This window comes from Oncorhynchus mykiss, chromosome 12 (assembly GCF_013265735.2).
Source record: "Oncorhynchus mykiss isolate Arlee chromosome 12, USDA_OmykA_1.1, whole genome shotgun sequence".
Classification (NCBI taxonomy): Eukaryota; Metazoa; Chordata; class Actinopteri; order Salmoniformes; family Salmonidae; genus Oncorhynchus; species Oncorhynchus mykiss.
The window spans coordinates 25194497-25219435 of record NC_048576.1 but is presented as its reverse complement, the minus strand read 5'-3'; the positions used below and the strand labels follow the sequence as shown (position 1 = coordinate 25219435).

General features: G+C 43.0%; 1 protein-coding gene across 5 annotated transcripts in view; it reads right to left on the bottom strand.

Moving 5' to 3' along the window:
- LOC110537250 (kinase suppressor of Ras 1) overlaps nucleotides 1-20480 on the bottom strand; it is a 39144-nt gene extending 18664 nt beyond the window's left edge. For 3 of the 5 annotated variants that reach the window (XM_021623144.2, XM_036937259.1, XM_021623147.2), the window contains exons 1-2: nucleotides 19996-20480; nucleotides 5954-6094 (exon numbers count right to left, since the gene is read on the bottom strand). In XM_021623144.2, the coding sequence (XP_021478819.1) occupies nucleotides 5954-6094; nucleotides 19996-20205 (351 nt within the window). In that variant the 5' untranslated portion in view covers nucleotides 20206-20480. The remainder of the gene's footprint in view (nucleotides 1-5953; nucleotides 6095-19995) is intronic. The other 2 variants (XM_021623145.2, XM_021623146.2) reach the window with 1 other exon arrangement.
- Between the last annotated feature and the right edge of the window lie 4459 nt (nucleotides 20481-24939).

Sequence of the window (24939 nt, the reverse complement as noted above, 5' to 3'; positions counted from 1 at the left end):
CAGCTCCACCTCCTCTGCAACCCTTTAACTGCCCATCAAAGCCCAGGGATCATCTTCAGATGTACAGTTGAAGTCGGAAATGTACACACACCTTAGCCAAATACATTAAAACTCAGTTTTTCACTATTTTTTACATTTAATTCAAGTAAAAATTCCCTGTCCTATGTAAGTTAGGATCACCACTTTATTTTAAGAAGGTGAAATGTCAGAATAATAGTAGAGAGAATTATTTATTTCAGCTTTTATTTCTTTCATTACATTCCCAGTGGGTCAGAAGTTTACATACACTCAACTAGTATTTTGTAGCATTGCCTTAAAATTGTTTAACTTGGGTCAAACATTTTGGGTAGTCTTCCACAAGCTTCCCAATTTTGGCTCATTCCTCCTGACAGAGCTGGTGTAACTGAGTCAGGTTTGTAGGCCTCCTTGCTCGCACATGCTTTTTCAGTACTCCTCACAAATTTTCTATGGGATTGAGGTCAGGGCTTTGTGATGGCCACTCCAATACCTTGACTTTGTTCTTCTTAAGCCATTTTGCCAAAACTTTGGAAGTATGCTTGGGGTCATTGTCCATTTGGAACACCCATTTGCGACCAACTTCCTGACTGATGTCTTGAGATTTCAATATATCCACATCATTTTCCTCCTCATGAAGCCATCTATTTTGTGAAGTGCACCTGTCCCTCCTGCATCAAAGCACCCCCACAACATGATGCTGCCACCCTGTGCTTCACGGTTGGGATCGTGTTCTTTGGCTTGCAAGACTCCCCCTTTTTCCTCCAAACATAACGATGGTCATTATGGCCAAACAGTTCTATTTTTGTTTCATCAGACCAGAGGATATTTCTTCAAAAACTACAATCTTTTCCCCAAAAAGTATGATCTTTGTCTCCATGTGCAGTTGCAAACTGTAGTCTGGCTTTTTTATGGTGGTTTTGGAGCAGTGGCTTCTTCCTTGCTGAGCGGCCTTTCAGGTTATGTCGTTTTACTGTGGATATAGATACTTTTGTACCTGTTTCCTCCAGCATCTTCACAAGGTCCTTTGCTGTTGTTCTGGGATTGATTTGCACTTTTCGCCACAAAGTACGTTCATCTCTAGGAGACAGAACACGTCTCCTTCCTGAGCAGTATGACGGCTGCGTGGTCCCATGGTGTTTATACTTGCATACTATTGTTTGTACAGATGAATGTGGTACATTCAGGCATTTGGAAATTGCTCCCAAGGATGAACAAGACTTTTGGAGGTCTACAATTATTTTTCTGAGGACTTGGCTGATTTCTTTTGATTTTCCCATGATGTCAAGCAAAGAGGCACTGAGTTTGAAGGTAGGCCTTGAAATACATCCACAGGTACAGCTCCAATTGACTCAAATTTTGTCAATTAGTCTATCAGAAGCTTCTAAAGCCATGACATCATTTTCTGGAATTTTCCAAGCTGTTTAAAGGCACAGTCAATTTAGTGTATGTAAACTTCTGACCCACTGGAATTGTGATACAGTGAATTATAAGTGAAACAATCTGTCTGTAAACAATTGTTGGAAAAATTACTTGTGTCATGCACAAAGTAGATGTCCTAACCGACTTGCCAAAACTATAGTTTGTTAACAAGACATTTGGGGAGTGGTTGAAAAACAAGTTTTATTGACTCCAACCTAAGTGTATGTAAACTTCAGACTTCAACTGTATATGTGTGGAGCTGTGCTTCATCCCTCACAGCCAACGTTTCTTAGTCATAGCCTATGACCTAGCTACATTCTAACTAACATCTCAGTAACCCGAGGTCACCCTCACAGGTTCTGTCACTGTCCACATCTCCTGCTGGGCCTGCCCCAGTCCGTAATCAATGCCAACCAACCACGGCCAAATGTATTACGCTTGCTTTCCTGTAACTTGGTTACGCTATTGTGCCCTTGTGTCGTGAACAGTAGTGTAAAGTACTTCAGTAAAAATACTTTGAAGCAATACTTAAGTAGTTTTTTTCAGTATATCTACTTTACTATATATATTTGACAACTTTTGCTTTACTATATTCCTAAAGAAAATAATGTACTTTTTACTTCATATATTTTCCCTGACACCCAAAAGTACTAGTTACATTTTGAATGCTTAGCAGGATGTTAAAATGGTCCAATTCATGCACATATCAAGAGAACAAACCTGGTCATCCCTACTGTCTCTGATCTGGCGGACTCACTAAACACAAATGCTTTGTTTGTAAATGATATCGGAGTGTTGGAGTGTGCCCCTGGCCACCCGTAAAGAAATAAAAAACACAAAACATTGCTAAATATAAGGAATATGCAATGATTTATGCTTTTACTTTTTAAGTATATTTAAAACCAAATACTTTTCCTCAAGTAATATTTAAGTAAAGAAATAAAACAGTAAAAAGATTTTCAAATGTCTTTTTACTGTTGTTTTATTTCTTTACGTACCTACACACACACACACACACACCTTTTTTCTTCTTTCCGTACCATTGGTTAGAGCCTGTAAGTAAGCATTTCACTGTAAGGTGTTGAATTCGGTGCACATGACAAATAAACTTTGATTTTAAGTAATATTTTACTGGGTGACTTTCACTTTTACCTGAGTCATTTTCTAGCAAGGCCTATTTACCTTTACTCAAGTATAACAATTGACTACTTTTTCCACCACTGGTCGTGAAGGGCTTGTTATTATATTTTGTGGAATTTCCCATTGTTGATATGCTGTAAGTGTGTGAATGAGATTAAAACATGAAAACACACATTGAAAAATGAGTTGGCGTCGGCTATTCAAACACAACAGAGGTATGGCAGTGCCACTCATAGTCCTAGATATATCAAAGGCCTTATGAACCATTTTAATGACAGAATAACACAATCAAAATTAACAAGGGCTACTTATACACAGATTAATGTGTTTGAGTGTAATCATGTTGGCCTTATTGGATTCAGAATAAAATGTATTCACACCAACAGTCTTTATAGGCATGAGTGTTGTACACAATTCTGAAAAAATGCCTCAGTTGCAAAATTCTTATTGACAGGTGATTTAACCTCCATCAAATGTTATTATGGCAGCTAAATTTGATTTTGGGCACCATATTGGATTTGAGGCTAAATATCATGATAATCTGTGATTGCCCCTTTGACTTAATTGCAAAACTAACGGCTAAAGATACAAAATCCTTTAAGGAACCTTGGACCCCCCAAAAAGTAATGTTGATGTCTAAGCCAAATTGTTTTCCTTCGAGCAGATTACAAAAGCTACAACATCAAAAACATGTTACTGTATGCATTTCTGTCAGGCAGGACCATACAGCACAGAATGAGAGCAAATGTGACATGGAAAGTTGTCTATTGAACAGCTTCCAAAAAGTGAAGTTTGGAATACAAACTTCATATGCTGTGTGTTTACAGGTCTATATTTCCTAAATTGATTCACAGGGCACAGCCAGATCACTCACTGGCTAATGAGTAAAAATAGAGCAATGATGAGAGCTGGGGGGAGTGCAGTGCGAGTGCGATGGATTAGGGGTGGTGCCGTATCTGGGGTCCATCCAGAGTGTGTGGAATGTGACGGGAGCCTCTCAGCCAAAACAACACTAGTAAGTAGACAACAGAGCACCACTCTCCCCTGACCTGTCCCTTCCAGTCCTGGCCATTGCTAGGCTACAGCCTAGCCTAGCTAGTAGCTCGTATCCAGCCTCGCTGGCTGGGACAGCACATGCCTGAGGGACCTAATGAGAGCTGAGGACATGCAGACACAGAGCAGCAGCCAACAGGGGTCTAGCCTCTCTGTATGGGCTCCTTGCAGTGGATTTCAGACTGTTGTATTGGAATGTAAAATGGTGTGTCTAGGTCACACACAGTAGCAGCCTGTTCTCTGAAATGTGTTAAAAATTCTTGGTTTGTGGCTTCAAAACGGAGACAAAAAATGCATCATCTGCCATTTGAAATTGCTCTTGGTTAAAACAGTATAATTTCTTAGGACACTAAATTGCATGATTTAAGATCTATGAGGCTGCAAACCCATGAGACTTGGATGGCTATATTCTACATTTGCTATCCTTACAAACAATCCTTTCACATGAAGAGTCACATTTAGGCATGTACTGTGGGGCAAAAAAGTATTTAGTCAGCCACCAATTGTGCAAGTTCTCCCACTTAAAAAAATGAGAGAGGCCTGTAATTTTCATCATAGGTACACTTCAACTATGACAGACAAAATGAGAAAAAAAATCCAGAAAATCACATTGTAGGATTTTTAATGAATTTTTTTGCAAATTATGGTGGAAAATAAGTATTTGGTCACCTACAAACAAGCAAGATTTCTGGCTCTCACAGACCTGTAACTTCTTCTTTAAGAGGCTCCTCTGTCCTCCACTCGTTACCTGTATTAATGGCACCTGTTTGAACTTATTATCAGTATAAAAGACACCTGTCCACAACCTCAAACAGTCACACTCCAAACTCCACTATGGCCAAGACCAAAGAGCTGTCAAAGGACACCAGAAACAAAATTGTAGACCTGCACCAGGCTGGGAAGACTGAATCTGCAATAGATAAGCAGCTTGGTTTGAAGAAATCAACTGTGGGAGCAATTATTAGGAAATGGAAGACATACAAGACCACTGATAATCTTCCTCGATCTGGGGCTCCACGCAAGATCTCACACCGTGGGGTCAAAATGATCACAAGAACGGTGAGCAAAAATCCCAGAACCACACGGGGGGCCTAGTGAATGACCTGCAGAGAGCTGGGACCAAAGTAACAAAGCCTACCATCAGTAACACACTACGCCGCCAGGGACTCAAATCCTGCAGTGCCAGACGTGTCCCCCTGCCGAAGCCAGTACATGTCCAGGCCCATCTGAAGTTTGCTAGAGAGCATTTGGATGATCCAGAAGAAGATTGGGAGAATGTCATCTGGTCAGATGAAACCAAACTGGAACTTTTTGGTAAAAACTCAACTCGTCGTGTTTGGAGGACAAAGAATGCTGAGTTGCATCCAAAGAACACCATACCTACTGTGAAGCATGGGGGTGGAAACATCATGCTTTGGGGCTGTTTTTCTGCAAAGGGACCAGGACGACTGATCCGTGTAAAGGAAAGAATGAATGGGGCCATGTATCGTGAGATTTTGAGTGTAAACCTCCTTCCATCAGCAAGGGCATTGAAGATGAAACGTGGCTGGGTCTTTCAGCATGACAATGATCCCAAACACACCGCCCGGGCAACGAAGGAGTGGCTTCGTAAGAAGCATTTCAAGGTCCTGGAGTGGCCTAGCCAGTCTCCAGATCTCAACCCCATAGAAAATCTTTGGAGGGAGTTGAAAGTCCATGTTGCCCAGCAACAGCCCCAAAACATCACTGCTCTAGAGGATATCTGCATGGAGGAATGGGCCAAAATACCAGCAACAGTGTGTGAAAACCTTGTGAAGACTTACAGAAAACGTTTGACCTCTGTCATTGCCAACAAAGGGTATGTAACAAAGTATTGAGATAAACTTTTGTTATTGACCAAACTCTTATTTTCCACCATCATTTGCAAAGAAATTCATTCAAAATCCTACAATGTGATTTTCTGGATTTTTGTTCTTCTCATTTTGTCTGTCATAGTTGAAGTGTAACTATGATGAAAATTACAGGCCTCTCTCATCTTTTTAAGTGGGAGAACTTGCACAATTGGTGGCTGACTAAATAATTTTGCCCCACTGTATATAATAGGTGGTGTCAGAAGAAAGCCCCACTGTAATTCCCCATACAGCATTCAACCAGCACATTTTATTGCAAAATACTGCTAGAATTGATCAGACCTAAACATTAGTGCTCTATGAAAAGAAAGGAATGGGTTTATGAGTCTGTCATTACAAAATAAGCCCTGTACACATACTTACATTTGCACCAACATGCAGACAGACAGACAGTGGCACACACACACACACACACACACACTTCTAGAACCTACCTCTATGAGCTCAGGTCTCAGGTTGACGGTGCGCAGCCAGTCCCCCAGCCGTGGGTAGCTGTCCAAGGCCTGAGGCCTCTCTGTCTCCGGCACTTTCTGCTTACACTGCAGCTGCTTACAAATGTACTTCATCAGCTTCACCTGCAGGGGGCAACAGAAACGAGCACCAACAGAGAAAGGAGGGGCAGGTTAGTGTGATGATTTAGAGCACCCGTTCTAGCCTGCAGGATACCTGCTACTCTTCACTGTGTTGTCGAGTGTGTAGCTTAGTGTGACAGGGAAATATAGGTGAATTGAAAAAAGCCATGAGCCCATTGGACATAACTACACAAATGATGGTATGCAAAATGTGAATGCACAATCGTTCTTTGCAGAAATAGTACATAGTAAACATTAAATACCAGGGATACATTAATTGAAATGTTAATCATTCCTTTTGCTCTGATTAAATGATGCCAAATTATTCTTTGTGCGTCATACTTCCATAACTATTCCTTGCATATTCAAATCATTGAATAATCATTGAATAACTAAACAGAAGACCTACCAGACAGTGTACATATTAACTGGTTAATGAAAGCCAGAATAAGAGGGCCACTGACAATGTCAAGTCATGTTTATAGCATGGGCTCTATGCTGGAGATTTAGCAGATGCAAAGCCCCTTGTCAAATATTGGACAAGGACAAAAAAATGAATCTTATAAAACAAACATGGCTGCCCCAGAGACAACGGGGGAGCGTGCCGTTCTCTTTTATGTGTGGACTGTGGTAGAACACTGGGGAGATGAACCAGCACCAGACACACACAGACACACACCATCCTTCTGGAGCTTTCTCCCAGGACATGAGGAGAGGCCAATCTGATACAAATTACTCCGATCACGCAGACACATTTATTCATTCCACAACGTGGCGTTTCTCCACCATCCATGTTCCCACACAGGCAGTCAGAAAAGCAGGGCTGTCAAATAGATATAAATAGCTGTTATTATATGGAAGGGAACAGCGAGCTGGCCTTCTCATGAGGGTGTCTGCACCGCTGGCATGGCAACCAAGTGTCATTTGAACATTGCAGCGGCTGAAAGCAGGAGAACAGTGACATCACAGTCCTGGGAGACACAAAGTTCACAGTGAGGCTAGCAGACAGCCTCTCAGCCCTCACATAGAGAAATTCACCCCCCCCCCCCCCCCGCCCCGTGGGCTTTGGTTTTTCTAGGTGCTAACGCAGGTATCACATTGTTCTTTCATCTGTCTGTCAGGACCGCGGGGTCCATGTTTTATATTGAAATACATAATAGGCTGTTCACATAATAAACAAAAACAGGGAGGACGCTTACATTGCAGAATGTGTGAAAGCACTCCACCATGATCCTGTACAAACAAACAGAGCACTGGCTACCATGATTCATTTTCCAGCTCTGCAGAGAGGAAGCTGCAGAGCGGCAGACTGGACACTGAGAGACCGGCAGTTAGGGGTGAGAATCTGCCCCTCACAACCCCCTCCAACTTGCTTATCTCTCGGTCTTTCTACGTCTCTTGTCCCCTTCTCTTTGTCTTTCCTCCTCTCGTTCTCTCTCCTTCGCTCCCTCTCCTTTTCCCTCCCTCTCTGAGAACAGGTTGTGGCAGCACTGTGTTGTGGTGGCTGGTGATGACACAGGGAGCAGTGCAGTCTGAGGGGAGAGGAGAAAGGATGAGGCCTGTGCTGCTGACATTAGGGAGGAGGGCTCACCCGCTGAGATGGCCCTTTCACCAGTGCCCAGGGGAGCGGCTCGCTGACGCACAGCACGCCCTGTTACCATGCAGCTGCTGACCATAAAGCCAGTCACCCTTTTCACTCACTCACTCTCACACACACACACCCCAACCTTGCCGCCACCCCCCCAGCCCTCCGCCACCTGTGTCTGCTAATCAGCACTTTAATGACTGAAGCCTTAGTCACTGATATGCCAAACCCCCCCCACCCCCACCAAGTGACATGTCCCCTCACCTGATATCGGATGTACTGATATACATCACTGCTGTGTACCCTCCAAAGAGCACACCTGACACTGCTGCCCTGGTGGTGATTGTGCAAATGAACACTGGGATATCAAGTCTTTGTATGGGACATGACAGTGGAAAAAGAAAAGAGATGAGGGACCTGTTAAGTTAATGACAACAGTCTGAACATACAGTGGTGTGTGATTTAGAACGTGTGCAGAGAATTCTGAACTAGAGCATTACCACAACATTAATATAGGCTCCACCCCCTGCCCCAGCCTTCCCAGGCCACTACCAGATACAGTGGTCCTATGAGTAAATCTCACAGCACTATGGTATTAGTTTGCACTGGCCTTCTCAATCGAGCGTATACAGTCTCCTTATCTCCCTTTCCATCTGAGTGTCCATTACAGCAGGCTGCAAGCAGCACCACGCCGTATGGCACCACCAGGTATCACTCCACTCTACACACCAGTCACATCTCAAGAGCCGGAGCAACAATGAGCCTTTCCTTTTTTTTAGCTCATTCACTCACACACACACACTCTTGTAGTACACACCGCTCAGAAACATGCTCAGCCACACTATTCGGCAAGAGAAAATGTGGCCTTGGGATGTAAGAGGCAGCTTGGCTCGGCGGCAGCGGTTAACAAAAGCCTCTCCACTGCAGGCGAGAGGAGACAGTAGGAGAGAGATAGAGAGAGAGAGAGCGAGACAGAGAGAGAGAGAGAGCGCAGAGGGAGAGAGACAGAGAGAGAGAGAGAGAGAGAGAGAGAGAGAGAGAGACAGAGAGACAGAGAGACAGAGAGAGAGAGACAGAGAGACAGAGAGAGAGAGACAGAGAGAGAGAGACAGAGAGAGAGAGAGAGAGAGAGACAGAGAGAGAGAGAGAGAGAGAGAGACAGAGAGAGAGAGCGCAGAGGGAGAGAGACAGAGAGAGAGAGAGAGAGAGAGAGAGAGCGCAGAGGGAGAGAGAGAGAGAGAGACAGAGAGAGAGCGCAGTGGGAGAGAGAGCATAGAGGAAGAGAGAGAGAGAGCATAGCGGGAGAGAGAGAGCATAGAGGAAGAGAGAGAGCATATAGGAAGAGAGAGAGAGCATAGAGGAAGAGAGAGTATAGCGGGAGAGAGAGAGAGCATTGAGGGCATAGAGGAAGAGAGAGTATAGCGGGAGAGAGAGAGAGCATAGCGGAAGAGAGAGAGCATAGAGGGAGAGAGAGAGCATAGAGGAAGAGAGAGTATAGCGGGAGAGAGAGAGAGCATTGAGGGCATAGAGGAAGAGAGAGTATAGCGGGAGAGAGAGAGAGCATAGCGGAAGAGAGAGAGCATAGAGGGAGAGAGAGAGCATAGAGGAAGAGAGAGAGAGAGCATAGAGGAAGAGAGAGTATAGCGGGAGAGAGACAGAGAGAGCATAGAGGAAGAGAGAAAAGGAGAGAGGGCATCTGGATGAGGACCTAAGGAGGGGTCAGATCAGGTGTTGGTGAGGACGGGGCACATATTAACACCTCACCCCGGGCCATGGGGCTCTCCATAGACCACTCCAGCTCATCGGCTGCCAATTGCCAAGCTCTAAATTGTTATGAGTGCAAAGATTGCCCTTCTCAATAAGCTCAATTTCCATTCTTGCCCTGGTCGTGTGACTGGGAGAAAGAAACCCGGCCTATTTGGTATTTCAATGAACTGAAAAAGTGTGGTTGTCACGTTCTGACAGTAGTTCTTTTGTTATGTCTTTGTTTTTGGTTGGTCAGGGCGTGAGTTGGGGTGGGTAGTCTAATTTCTTTTTTCTATTTTGTGGTTTTGTGTTTGGCCTGGTATGGTTCTCAATCAGAGGCAGGTGCCGTTAGTTGTCTCTAATTGAGAATCATACTTAGGTAGCCTTTTCCCACCTGTGTTTTGTGGGTGATTATTTTCTGTTTAGTGTTTTTCGTCACCTTACAGAACTGTTTCGGTTTTGGTTCATTCTCTTTGTTATTTTGTGTTCTGAGTTTAAATAAATATCATCATGAACACGTACCACGCTGCGCTTTGGTCCTCACCTTCTTCCACCAACAGCCGTTACAGTGGTAAGGGGAGTTGACTTGAAGAGAACTTGATATGATCTTTAGAAGCAACCAACTCAGGGACCGCAAAGGGAAAAGAGACAGAAGGCCATATATGAATGGGAAGCAGGATATTCTTTGTGACTAGACTCATTGAAGCCTCAATAGTACCATGACCACTGAAGGTAATAGTATTTTACTGAATCACTTCAAATATAGACTGTCTGACAGGACTGGTTAAAGGGAACCCTATTCTACTCATATATGTTACTATGCCCATTCAACTTTGTATACTGAACCAATGTATCTGGACTGTGACCATTGTTCTAGGTGCAAGCATTTGACCTTCGAGGTTATCCAATTAGAAGAGCTCATGCTGTGGGTTGACAAGAGAGCCAGTAAGCTTCTTCTTCCCGACAACTAGCTCTCTTTATTGTATCTGTGGGTCTTCCTTTCGTTTTTAAGCTCAATATGACTTTTCCACAGAGCAGGAATGAGACTGCATTATTAAGTAGACTTCTGTCAGCACTTCTCTCAGTATAGCTTGAACGGTCATGAAACACGAGGTACAACAGTAGTACAGGAGTGAGTAGGGCGGCAGGTAGCCTAGCAGTTAAAGTGTTGGGCCAGTAACCAAAAAGTCGCCGGTTCGAATACCCGAGTCATATATTTTATTAACGGATTCCCTTCTTATCGTTCAACTGTGAGTTGCAGAGACAGCAGGCTCATTGTGGAACATGACGTTGTGTAGTTGGGCACCAGAGACACCTGTCACGAGCACCACACATTCACCCACACACAGGTAGATGGGGATCACGCAGGCAGCACAGTGAACAATACACTGGTGCAAGAGTGACGTCATGTTACCTAGCAACCTCACTCCAGAGTCGTCAGCAGCATTTTGTAGAGTGGGATTTTCCCATAGACATGAAACACAGAGGGTCAGACAGTACACATCGACGTGCAATATCCATTAAAATTACACCTCAGACTAGAGACAACTGCAGTTTCATGCGATTCGATTTTTCGGTAACATCTGAATGACAGCTCAATTCCTATAGAAAGACAAAAAGCTGGAGTAGCGCTGCACCATTCTACAGACCTACAGTGTCTTGCAAAAGTATTCGGCCCCCTTGAACTTTGTGACCTTTTGGCACATTTCAGGCTTCAAACATAAAGATATAAAACTGTATTTTTTTGTGAAGAATCAACAACAAGTGGGACACAATCATGAAGTGGAACGACATTTATTGGATATTTCTAACTTTTTTAACAAATCAAAAACTGAAAAATTGGGCGTGCAAAATTATTCAGCCCCCTTAAGTTAATACTTTGTAGCGCCACCTTTTGCTGCGATTACAGCTGTAAGTCGCTTGGGGTATGTCTCTATCAGTTTTGCACATCGAGAGACTGACATTTTTTCCCATTCCTCCTTGCAAACCATCTACAGTTTTATATCTTTATGTTTGAAGTCTGAAATGTGGCAAAAGGTCGCAAAGTTCAAAGGGGCCGAATACTTTTGCAAGGCACTGTATGTTCAAATAGGGTTGTATTACTGAGTAACTTATTGGGATTCAAAATGTACCAGTTAGATTTAGAGTCAGTCTTGTGATCAGTCAAGGAGGATGGAACTCATGGACTCTGGTGGGGGATGAGGTGGTCTGACTAGCCCCAGATTCCACCTGTTAGTCTGAAAATGGAGATAAACAACACCATGGAAATGCTTTAGTGCCTTGAGGAGATGAGTGAGAGCCAATATGAACCAAATCACCAGAGAGCAGCCAGAAAGACACCAGAACACCGGTCTGACTACAGGGGACATAGTCCTACTGTTCCACTTGTTTCCTCCAAATTCAGCTAAACCGTCTTGTACTCGAATAAACGTTGGATGACAGCCTTACATCGATGTCTTTGCCAATGACATCAATGCCTCTCTGCAGGAGAATTGTGCAATATTTATTTCCCCCCGGGAAACAGAACTTAGACTATTGAGAAGGTAACAACATTTCTCAGAGCTAAAACATTTGGAGTCATCGGTGGTAAAAGAAGACTTCTACGACTCTTAGCAGTTTCTATTGTCACCTGTATTACGTATCATTATCCTTTGGTTCCCTCAGAACTGTACAGCAGTTAAGGCATCTACCATCTGTGGTCAGTGTTCAGAATCTTCCCCCCCAGAAGCCACACATTTTAAAGATGCAAAATAAATGTGTACGTGTTTAATTGTGTCTCTTCCAACAATTTTTTTGTTGTATCTGTCTTTATAACTGAAGGAGGCACAAGAACACATCAGGACACAATAGTATCACCATCAAGCACACAGGACCATGTGAAAGCTTTGTTGTGGATTGTCCTTACGCTTATAGCCTCATCTGTCCTTATCTGCTGGCCCCATGCTGTCCATGGTAGTGTTAATAAAATGTGGGCGCCCAGTCAGTGTCACCGTGTGCACTGGGCTCAGGGTAGATGCAGCACTGATCAGGGAGATAATGATCATGGAACATTAAGGCCTTTGTATTGGGCCTTAAGTGTTAACTAACAGCTGTAACGTGTTGCCGCATATTAAGCAGCCCCCAGGTAATAAAATGAAGGTGCCACAAATCACCCACGTTCACCACCATGGTGACACGATGGACAGAGGCACAGTTCTGGGTGGTGCAGGGAGGGAGGTCACATGACACGAGGGCTATGTGACAGGGCTGAGCGCCCATCGCCCTGGGTGACTATCAGAGACAATGGCCCGCTGCGCTGACCCCTCCTCTGTCATCACTGGGGCTGACTGACCCCACAGGGAGGGGAAGGGGCTGGGGGACTGGCTGCTGCCACTAATCCTCTGTCCTTATGTTGTAGGTCAGTCCCTGGCCTGCTCCAGCCACCGCCCCAGCTCCCCTACAACACAACCCTGGCCAACGCATGGACTACACACACACACACACACACACACACGTGCATTGCAAACGTCATGTACACGTACAGTATAGAGAAAGACACAATATCATTAAAAGTGATGTACTGTAAGTGCAGGTATCTCGAACTGCAGTATGATAACCTACACCAGTCAGTGGCACACAGCTCTATTCTGGGAGCCATTTCTTAAATGCCTGATACTAGAGTGCCGGAGAGGTTTTTGCATGTTATCTCCTGGCATAGGCTACATGTAGGCGTCTCAGGAAATACAACACAATAGCACAATCTAGGGATTGCATTTGCATCAAGCCCCTGAATCAATTGTAGCCTCATCACATCAATTAGAAGATCATTGTGCAGTGTTATGGGCTACACATTGACATGAGTGAGTTAGAACAGCACGGGGGCGGGCTAATGACTGTCTTCTCCTGAGTTACACTTGAAACCAAACATGCATTATTATCTAACCAGGCAATTCCCATAGAATTTAGAGTCAGAGTTTGAGTTGGTGTTGTATCATTCTCTAAATCAGGCCTCCTAATTCTCTTTTGTGCTGCACAGAATTTTGGAATTGAGATTAAACTGAATTCAATTGAGAAACATATATAAAACCCTTCTCACAAGAACAAGGAATAGGGACTGTTCCTTAGTGCACGTGAGTAATAATAACATCTCTAAAGGCTGTTAGTAAGCAATTACAACGCAACTACAGTGTTATTACACAGGTATAGGAGCAACTGCTCTCCAAATATAATACATGCGATCTGGAAATAATGAATGCTCTCACCAAATCTAATAATGTCATATTAGGTTCCCACTTCAAGGAAGGAAGGATAAAAGAAAGGAAGGAAGCTTGTTTGAATAGGGCAAAGAAACCCCTTGCAGCCTACTTTAAAAAAAAAATATTCAACCTTTATTTAACTAGGCAAGTCAGTTAAGAACAAAGTCTTATTTTACAATGACGGCCAAACCCAGGTCAAACCCTCCCCTAACCCGTACAATGCTGGGCTAATTGCAGCGCCCTATGGGACTCCCAATCATGCCCGGTTGTGATACAGCCTGGGATCGAACCAGGGTCTGTAGTGACACCTCTAGCACTGAGATGCAGTGCCTTAGACTGCTGCCACACTCGGGAGCCCATACAGCCCTCCATACATTGAGGAGCCATTTCATGCAAATCCTCCTTTCCTATTACCCAAATACTGCAGACCTCAGAATTAGCAGACAAAGAGCAACGCTGCATCCTCAATATGTTTAAGAATAGCTCAAAGGCTGCCTGCTGGGCTAAAACCACCACGATTTCCACACCATGCAAGCTGACTGCTGGATTACACAGTTTGCTTTACCAATAGTAAAATAGGAAACAGAAATAGGGTGGTTATTGCTGCAATCATTTGCTTGTGTGTCTTCTGTGGTGAAAGCCATATTCTCTCCGGTCGTCTCCTAGGCCTCTGACAGACACAGCGGTTGCCAGGTCAAACGAAGCAGCCAAGCTGATTTGTATTCTCTCCGGTCGTCTCCTAGGCCTCTGACAGACACAGCGGTTGCCAGGTCAAACGAAGCAGCCCAGCTGATTTGTATTCTCCCTGGTCGTCTCCTAGGCCTCTGACAGACACAGCGGTTGCCAGGTCAAACGAAGCAGCCCAGCTGATTTGTATTCTCCCCGGTCGTCTCCTTGGCCTCTGACAGACACAGCGGTTGCCAGGTCAAACGAAGCAGCCCAGCTGATTTGTATTCTCCCTGGTCGTCTCCTAGGCCTCTGACAGACACAGCGGTTGCCAGGTCAAACGAAGCAGCCCAGCTGATTTGCTTTGATCTCCCCCCTTTCCTCCCTGCTCTCCCCTCCCAGCACGCCATTTGATTTTTCTTACTTAACAACCAACACTGAAAATGCGTAGGAAGAATGCTACCTAAATATAGAAACAGCCACAATAGCTTACACCACAAGCCGCAGAGCAAAACTCTTTCCAGCATCATGAGAAGACAAAACAGATAATGATGCATGTCTAGCTGCTGATCGGTAGGTAGGCTCAGGGATGGATTATCTGCACATAACATGGAGATGCATTCATCCAAAAGAGTAATTGATGAAAATTGATATCTAGAGACATTAATAAGCTACAGCCGGTAAGATATCAACTCTGTTCAAGCTCTTTAAGAGTAACGTTTCATGTACATACAGTGTCTTCAGAAAGTATTCACACCCCCTGACGTTTTCACATTTCTGTTGTACAGCCTGAATATAAAATTGATTAAATTCAGATTTGGTGTCACTGGCCTACACATAATAATGTCATAATGTCAAAGTGGAATTATGTTTTTAGAAAATTTAGCCAATTAATTCAAAAGTAAAAGCTGAAATAATAAGCATTCCTTTGTTATGGCAAGGCTAAATAAGTTCAGGAGAAAAATGTTTGCTTAATAAGTCACATAATAAGTTGCAGGGACTCAATAATAGTGCAATAATAGTGTTTAACATGATTTTGAATAACTACCTCATCTCTGTACCCCACACATATGATTATCTGTAAGGTCCCTCAGTCGAGCAGTGAATTTCAAACACAGATTCAACCAATGCCTCGGTTTTCCAAATTCTCCCAAAGAAGAGCACCTATGGGTAAAAATAAAAAAGCAGACATTGAATATCCCTTTGAGCATGGTGAAGTTATTAATTACACTTTGAATGGTGTATCAATACACCCAGTCATTACAAAGATACAGGTGTCCTTCCTAACTCAGTTGTCGGAGAGGAAGAAAACCGCTCAGGGATTTCACCATGAGGCCAATGGCTACTTTAAAACAGAGCTTAATGGCTGTGATAGTCAAAAACTGAGGATGGATGAACAACATTGTAGTTACTTCACAATACTAACCTAAATGACAGAGTGAATAGAAAGGAGTGAATAGAAAATCTATTGAAAATGGCTATCTAGCAATGATCAACAACTAACTTGACAGACCTTGAACATTTTTAAAAAGGATTATGTGCAAATATTATACAATTCAGGTGTGCAAAGATCTTAGAGACTTACCCAGAAAGACTCACAGCTTTAATCGCTGCCCAAGGTGATTCTAACATGTACATGTACTCAGGGGTGTGAATACTTATGTAATCAAGATATATTATTTTTATTTTTCATACATTTTCTATAAATGTTAGAATTTTTCTTCCACTTTCAAATGAGTATTTTGTGTAGATTGTTGACAAAAAAAAGACAACTCCGTTTTAATCCCACCTTGTAACACAGCAAAATGTAGAAACGTGTGAATACTTTTCTGTCACTTGAGGCTGTTTGGTAGAAGATTATTGGGAGCGGAAATCCTCTCCTGTCATTTACTGCTTAAGTGTAACAGTCAGACAAACTGCTTCAGAGCCACAGAGAGACAATGACAGGGAGACATGGCAAAGGATAGGCCAACATGGAGACAGAGACAAATGGGTCAGGTGTGTGAGAGGATATCATGCTTCAGACAGGGATTAGTGTGTGAAAACTGAAGCACCACCTTGCGGTACTCCACTTGGAGAGCAAAGCACCATTATCTTTTCACCGGCAAGGCACACTGCAAAAAAACAGCCATGGTTGGAGTGCCATAATAAAGCTCTTTCAGTAAGAATCTAATGTGAGTTCGAGCCTCTTGATTGCGCTCAAGTGCGGGTCTCTGGGAGAGACACCCCTGTTTAGCACCACAAGTGTGACAGCCACTTTCACCCGTTGCTATTCACTTCTCTCATTCATCACACAAATTAACTGAGCCGTTAGGCCATTTAGCTGTATTGACAATTTATATTTTCCACTCTGCTGTCGTACACGGTACTCATGGGAACACTTGATGATCCGTTTTGGGAGTGTCAAGCTGAGACAGGCTTGTCAGATTTCTTCCAGTTAGGATTTCATGGTCAAGTCCAAGACAGATCCGGGGGACTTGTGGTTAACAGCCCCTCTCTCTGTTCCAATTGTCACTACAATCTTCTCATACAAACAGATGGATGTGATTCAACCAGATGGTTATGGCTTTTGTACCTGTGAAATACTGTGACTAAAACTAGCACGTAGGTTTGGTGCTGTAATACTACCCAGATTCTTCCAGCACCCCCACATTTGATTGGTTCAGGGTGTGTGAAGATGGGATCAGGGCATGTACAGCCTGGAGGAACGTGGCTTCTGAATGACCATTTCCGGTTTTCCTTTTTCTTCAGCGATAATGAGCCCTTACCAGTGTGGCCCAATATACTGGGGAGACGGACATCCTGAATGAACAGGAAGCCTGGCCCAGAGTGAAGGAAGAAATGAAAGTGGCAGTTTGAGTGGTGCAGTGATAAGCCTACTGTAGAAAGCATATATTACCCACTCATTGCTTTCTATTTATAACACTTACTGGAGGTCTTTCTTTGTCCTGAAACAGGTTAATGAGAACTAGTTATTCAGTCCAATAACCACTCAAACAGACCCAGCCTTTTAACAACTCAGATGTTGAAGAAGTACGAAAAGTAAATGCACTATTCAAAAACATCTGGGGCGGCAGGTAGCTTAGCAGTTAGAGATGCGAGCCAGAAAGGAAAAATCTTCCAGGAAGTGAGCTGGCAACCAGAGATTTGCTGGTATCAAATCCTAGATGCCGATGGCTGCCGTTGTGCCCATGTGCAAGGCACACAACCTCCCATGACAACAGCTCCCCAGGTGCCAAGTGTGACAGCCCCAATTCTCCAAAAACCTGTATATGTCCAGCACCATTCCAGGGTTTCTCTTTATTTTTACTATTTTCTACATTGTAAAATAATAGTGAAGACATCAAAACTATGAAATAACACATTTGGAATCATGTAGTAACCAAAAAAGTGATAAACAAATCAAAACAGATTTTAGATTCTTCTAAGTAGTCACCCTTTGCCTTGATGACAGCTTTGCACACTCTTGGAATTCTCTTAACCAGCTTCACCTGCATTGCTTTTCCAACAGTCTTGAAAGAGTTCCCACATATGCTGAGCACTTGTTGGCTGCTTTTCCTTCACTCTGCGGTACAACTCATCCCAAACCATCTCAATTGGGTTGAGGTCGGATGATTGTGGAAGCCAGGTCATTTGATGCAGCACTCCATCACCCTCCTTCTTGGTCAAATAGTCCTTACAAAACCTCAAGGTGTGTTGAGTCATTGTCCTGTTGAAAAACAAATGATATCCCATCTGGTTTGGGCTTAGTGGGACTATCGCATTGAAATATTGCCCAATTGGTAAAGGGACCTAACATGTGTAAGGAAAACATTCCCCATACCACATTACACCACCACCACTAGTTCGTACCGTTGACAACAGGTAGGATGGGGCCATGGACTCAGGCATGATGCCACAGGAACCGGGATTCGTTGGACCAGGCCATGTTTTCCACTCCTCAATTGTCCAGTGTTTGTGATCACGTGCCCACCGGAGCTTCTTCTTGTTTTTAGCTGATAGGAGTGGTAAAATGTGTGGTCGTCTGCTGCAATAGCCCATCCGTGACAAGGATCGACGAGTTGTGCGTTCCAAGATATCGTCGTGCACACCACTGTTTTACTGCGCCGGTATTTGCCTGTTTGCGGGCCGCCTGTTAGTTGCCCGATTCATGCCATTCTCCTTCGAACTCTCATCAACAAGCTGTTTTGGTCCACAGGACTGCCGCTGACTGGATGTTTGTTTGTTTGTCCACCATTCTCGGTGAACCCTAGACACTGTCGTGCATGAAAAGCCCAGGAGGCCGGCCGTTTCTAAGATACTGGAACTGCCACGCCTGGCACTGACGATCATACCTCGCTCAAAGTCGCTTAGGTCACTTGTTTTGCCCATTCTAACATTCAATTGAACAGTAACTGAATGCCTCGATGCCAGTCTGCCTGCTTTATATAAAAAGCCAGGGCCACGTGATTCACTGTCTGTAGGAGCGAACAGGTGGTGTACCTAATAAACCGTCTTTCGGATGGGTTGGGTTAAAAGTGGAAGTCAAATTTGATTTGGACCTTTTGTGCAATTGACCAATTAAGTGATCTCAATCTGGAGTGGAAGAGTAGTAGCATGTGCTTCCCTCAAATTCAAACACCAACCTGAACATCATATTCAGATGTTTAGATTATGCATATGTCACTGATATCAGTATTTTATTTAATTTGCATGCAGGGTATGGCTAGATTTATACAGTATATATGTGTGTGTGTTGGTGACTGAATGCAGGCCGGACCAATGTCATGACAGTATTCTCACCTATCTAAACCCACAAGCATGATATTGCTGTATAATACAATTTCCCTATTCTATTATTCATACGATAATATTTTCCAAGTGCATACTACAGTAAACTAGTGCACACTACCATATAATAGGCCTAAAGACCGGAGCCTATACGTAGGCCATCACCCTATGCACAATTTAATCCCTGGTTGGTTCATCAGAATTGTTTACACATGCTAACCAAGTCATCCCCGACACGACTGAAATAAATTTGGATCCACAGACAGGTGCAGGGAACGCATTAGGCAGTGAACACTGTCAATATCGACACCTTGGTCTTAATTGGCTCAGAGTTATGGTCGGGGAATTGATCAGGATTATTGGCATGAGGGGTGTTTACCATTGCCGAGAAATGCTCTGCCATTTAATTCTGCATTTTGTCTTGTACCCAAACTTGGCTTGTCTGATGCAGAAATGCGGAATAGTGACCAATAATATAATGAAAATAAAAAGAGGAAGACAATGACATCATGAGATTGATGTGAAGAATTTGGCCCGTTTGATTTCAAATGCACCATTAGCTAACGTTATATTGCTGCAAAATATCCGGGGTTCCAGTCAAATATTTCACTTACAGAAAGAGGTCACAATAATAACCAGATAAACGTCAGTGACAAGTCTATTTACAGCATATAAATAGCCTATGTGGGAAGTCAGTGTATACACTATGTGTAAACATAGGACTATTCTTTAAATAATCATGCATCGCATCGCGCAATACAGCTGCAGTGTATTGTGCAAAATAGAAGGAAACTGATGGGGCGCCTCGCATACAGACACCAAAGAGCTGCAGCCCAGAACTGAGCTGGACATGACTCCGCAGTTTGGACCGCAGTATTTCTCCGTTTTCAGAAGTTAATTACCTCTAAAGTACGTATCTCTTGCTGTGTGAGATCGTTGGACGCGGCGCATTTCGTCCGGAGCCCCTGTAAACTGGATATGGAGATTTCAATCATGTTCTGGATGAGTTCGCATTGGTGTAGAGCTGCCATCGCTGCGCCACCGCCACTTTCCCTCTCCGACTGCTCATCACTCTCGACCATCTTTCCACCTTTCTCAGACACACTATCCATTCCTCGGCATTGGGCACGGGTTTAGGGGGTAGATGCAAACTGTAAATGTTCAAATGCACATGCACCAACGACGTAATATTATTGAATTTAACAAATGTCTCAATTCGGACAGAGCAATAAAAATTGCTCGATATCAATATCCTGGTTCGAAGCAATCCAAAGTCCAACAGTGATCGGGTTGTGTATTCTGCCCGTTCCGCGGAGAGACTCCGATCTCTCCCTCCCTGACAGCTCTCGCCCAGGCTTTCACCGTCTGTCAGCTGTTGGAAACATCATGGGACGCGTTGCAGTTTGGGAAACGAAGTCCTTCACTATGGCTGGGCACCGCACTCTCTCTCTCTCTCTCTCTCTCTCTCTCACACACACACACACACACACACACACGATCAACTTGAGTTGAAATATGTCGCTCCAGAGAATAAGAAGAGATGATGCCGAAATCCACTGCAATTCCCCGACCTAGTCATATTCGAACAATATCACAATACTCCACAACTTGTGAACTTATAAACTGCAGAATTAGAACAAAGCGCATTGTGGAGAGAATCAGTGTGGATCGTTGTTCACTCTGGATCTGTAAGTACATGTGATGTGTCCCTGGAGTCCTCCCTCCTCTCCTCTCCTGGCTCTGACGCAGCACTATGAGCAAGGCCTTGCTTTCCTCACATGTTCTGCCTGCATCCCATCTCAGGGTGCAGGGTTTACTCCGTAATGTTAACATCCTCTCTAGGCTACCTGTTCACAGGGCCGGAAGAGAGATGGTCTCATCAGCACTCAGACCACGAGGAGCCGAGAGAGATAATGACAGATGGAGGGGATACAAGGCTAAGGATCAGAGAAGTTTGAGCTTCTAGTCTGGTGCATGTAAGCCCTTCTGAGTGAGCCCTGTCCTGCAAAGCACCTGCAGGAGCATGCTTCACTCCACACTCAGTACATCAAGAGAGATCGCACAAAATATTATATTTTGCCATACAACTAACTAATTAGTAGGCAGACATTCTGATCCTCATCTTTTTAAAGTAATATCTTAAAATGCAGATAACAAGGTCCCACTCTCACCTTTGAGGTATGTGACGGCCCTCCTCTTGCTCAGTGCCACCCAAATTCAGCAAGGCCTAATTTACAGGAACGCTTACAACAATTTAGTCTGAGAGCAATCGAGTGGGGGAGAGAAGAAGGCACTTGTCAGCTTGTTGACATGGCTTGCTAAGCTGAGGATAGACACACACATCCTTTACCATGCCACCCGGCCCAGCGGACTCTTAAGCTGTTTGTACTGCAGCCTCATTGGCCGGCCAGGCTGCTGCATTTTAGTGTAGACCTTAGGGGCAAGTCTCCCAGGAAGCGGTGCATCAGATCAAATTGGATTGTGGACAATCTAAAGTCGTGTCCTTTCATGCCAGGGAATCTCCTGAGCCAACCCTGCAGGTCTGAGGAGGGAGGATGAGACCAGGGAGGGTCATGTTAGACAGTGCTGCTCCCTAAAAACACAAGAGGTTGGCATTTATTGTCATGAATATCTAGCACAACCACAAAGTTTTAAATTAGATTTTAACCCAAACCAAACCACACTGCTAACCCTAATCTTAAATTAAGACCAAAAGTAAATTTTTGTTTTCATACATTTTTTACAATATAGACAACTTTGACTTAACAGCTGGCCCATCTAGTGGAAATCACTCAGTTCTGCCTCCAGGACAAAATTAATGACAATAAACGTCAATCTGCTAAAAACAGCCTACCTGGAAGGACTGCTGCACTGAAACTGCATTCATAATGTACATCCACTGTCTGCATTGTCCTTACAGGGCCTTTATATTGCATTGATGATATTCAAACGAGTACACTATACATTGTTAGTTAGATTGTCAAGTCTTGAGTGTGATGTTCACATGTCTAGTTCAGACACAACAGTCTATGTAAAACGGGGCATTAAACATCCCAATCCTTGGACAGGGAGGGGGAGACCAGATCCAGGTATGATCTGAGGAGCAGGGTAGTCAGCCAGACTTTGAGCTTTAATCTATCTACAGTCGCCATGCAATTAGCAGGTTAAAGGCATGCCAGGTTTATTCCTCCCAACGCGCATGTCATGCAGCCACAACCATCCCGGCCTGCCACTACAACACATACAGGCTGGGGCCCCCTTCAGGATAGGGGTGGCAATGACTACAGAGGGAGGCCATGCAGAAACAGAGAAAGACTGACAGCAAGGGAGGAATAAAGGACTGAACTACAAAAAAGAGGAGGCAAGCAAAGATAATCAAGATACTATGGTAGAGATGATCAGGACAACAAACAAGAGAAAACACTAATGTGTCATACTATCTGAAAGAGAGGCAATGAGAGGAAAAAAACATGGAATGCAGACCCAATAAAGTGGAATACATTTGTGAAGAACACCATCTAGTGGACAAAGTGGGTTTGCAGTTAGGACCCGGTCCAAACTTTTCTCTTGATCAAAAAAGTTCAGGCATTGATATTGAATCATTTCACTGAGCAGCATTGATTACTATCACATATAGTCCTAGTCAAGTCATGAAATGCATAGGACAAGAGAAACTGAATGAAATTGCAACCGTTAACATTCCATAGGCATATTTTGAAAGAACACACCACTTTAATTTCTGTTTTGTCATGTCTGACATACCATATCTAAGATAGGAGTAAGTAAACATGTTCTAAAATTAAGTGATGTGAAATTACATCAGTGGCAGTGCTCAGTCAGTGGGTTGATGTCACTTCCTGGGAACTCTTTAAAATGTAGGCACATGGGAGCACACACACTGGCACAAACAAACATATTAAATAGAGTAATTAGTAGGACATGCTATATGTGGAGTTAAACTCTGGCACACAATAAAGACCATGAACACAGAGTACAACAACTGTATTATTCAAGCAGCAAAAAAATGCAGTACAAGAAAATATTTGCTTTAAGAAGTTATCCTGAAAGTGATTTTTTTTTATAGCTATTTTTGGATTGGGTTGAGTAGTAAGATACTACATGTATACTAGATTACATCATTTCTCAAGATCTATACCAACATTTCTCTTACAGATAGAAATACATTGTACAAGTCATAAAAAAGCATTAGCATTTCTTATTTCTTTAACCTGCATTTGATAACATGAGTTGTAATGTAATTTGATGATAGGTTTCTAGCATATGCTTTTTCAAATAGAGGAATACAGTATGAGACTTTCACAAAGATAAATTCTGTCTTTTGATTGGGTGATGGTGAGTCATTCAAATAACAAGTCCAAAGAGGTGCACTGTAAATGGTTGTTTTAATCAACATTGGCTCTATACTGTACATTCATGTAACACAAAATCCTTTGGAGGGAGCTAAGATGGAAGACAATATAATTATACAAAGTCTCAGGTGCCCCCTGACCAACACACAGGACAACAGAATAATTCATCCATCACACAAACCCAGATAAAAAAAAATGCTCAGACTGAAATGAAATGCTTACGCACCTAAGAACAAGTCACCCTCTAGTTTTGTTTTTTTGGTCCATATCCTATTTCAGTGTAAAACAATCTATAATCTTAAAGGTTCATTTACAGGTTCACTTTCTTAAAAGTGGAGGTAAACTACAACTAGACAGGGTGACAGATTAAGTTTGTGGTCTGATGATAAGCAAGTGTAATCTAAAACTGCATTTGCTAAACAGTATTTTCTACAGGATTGGACTGACATTGAAAATTCTTGCCATTTGTACTTAATCGATGTATTTCACAAAGGCCAACAGAGTGCTATCTTCTCTCTCTAGTGTAGCCAGAGAATGCAGTACCAAACCAATTATAATTGGTCCAAAAATCCACCCACAAGGATTATAGCATAGTAGGCCATGGAACACTGCAGAATATAAATATCAGAAACATTTCAGCTGTGTTTAATCAGTTGGTGGGGAAATGGCGGAGAAGAGGGTCGAACACGACAAGAAAATGGCGTTTGAGTAAGATTCCCTGAGCATTGATTATTTTCTTGCTAACTACAGTATGTATATCTACATAGTTTATGGCAATGATTTCCCCAAGATCATAAATCATTCAAACCATTTAAATGTATACACATCTAGCTAAATACATAGCTAAGTGATGCAGATACATATAGTCTAAACCAGCGTGAGTATTATCAGGAAGTACTGGTATTCTCAATTTCTTTAAATGATGGTGCTCAAAATAAAAACACTTCTATCAACTCTTTTTGGTCTCATTTACAGCAGGATCACATAAAGCCAGTGAATCATTGTGATACAGTCAGGAGATTCCTTTCCTAAGCATCTACAAACAAGACAATAGTTAACTATTATCTTCAAATAAAATGTAAATCATTTACTCTCTACATAACAAAAAAATATGACTTGAGTAAAACTGAGCTGCAATGGGGGTGTAGTGTTCTCAGAGGCATGGAAGAGACAGTCACCGGCAAGAACACATGGTCAAATATGAAAATAGCAAGCCGAATGAAATTCAGGAATAAATCCTCAATTTAAGGTCAAACTTTCTCTTCTGTAAGCAACAAAGATGTAGAAGCCACAAACAGAAGAAGACAATTCATAGTGTATCAAATACTGTACTATAAAGTGGTATGAGAAACAGTACATAAATGATTTAGAGTAAATCGGTATATATGCATGCTAAAGGAGGAAACCCTAGCCACATGGCTACTGTTACACTGATGGTCCCCATTCTGATTCAAACCAGTGCTCTCTTGTTACACT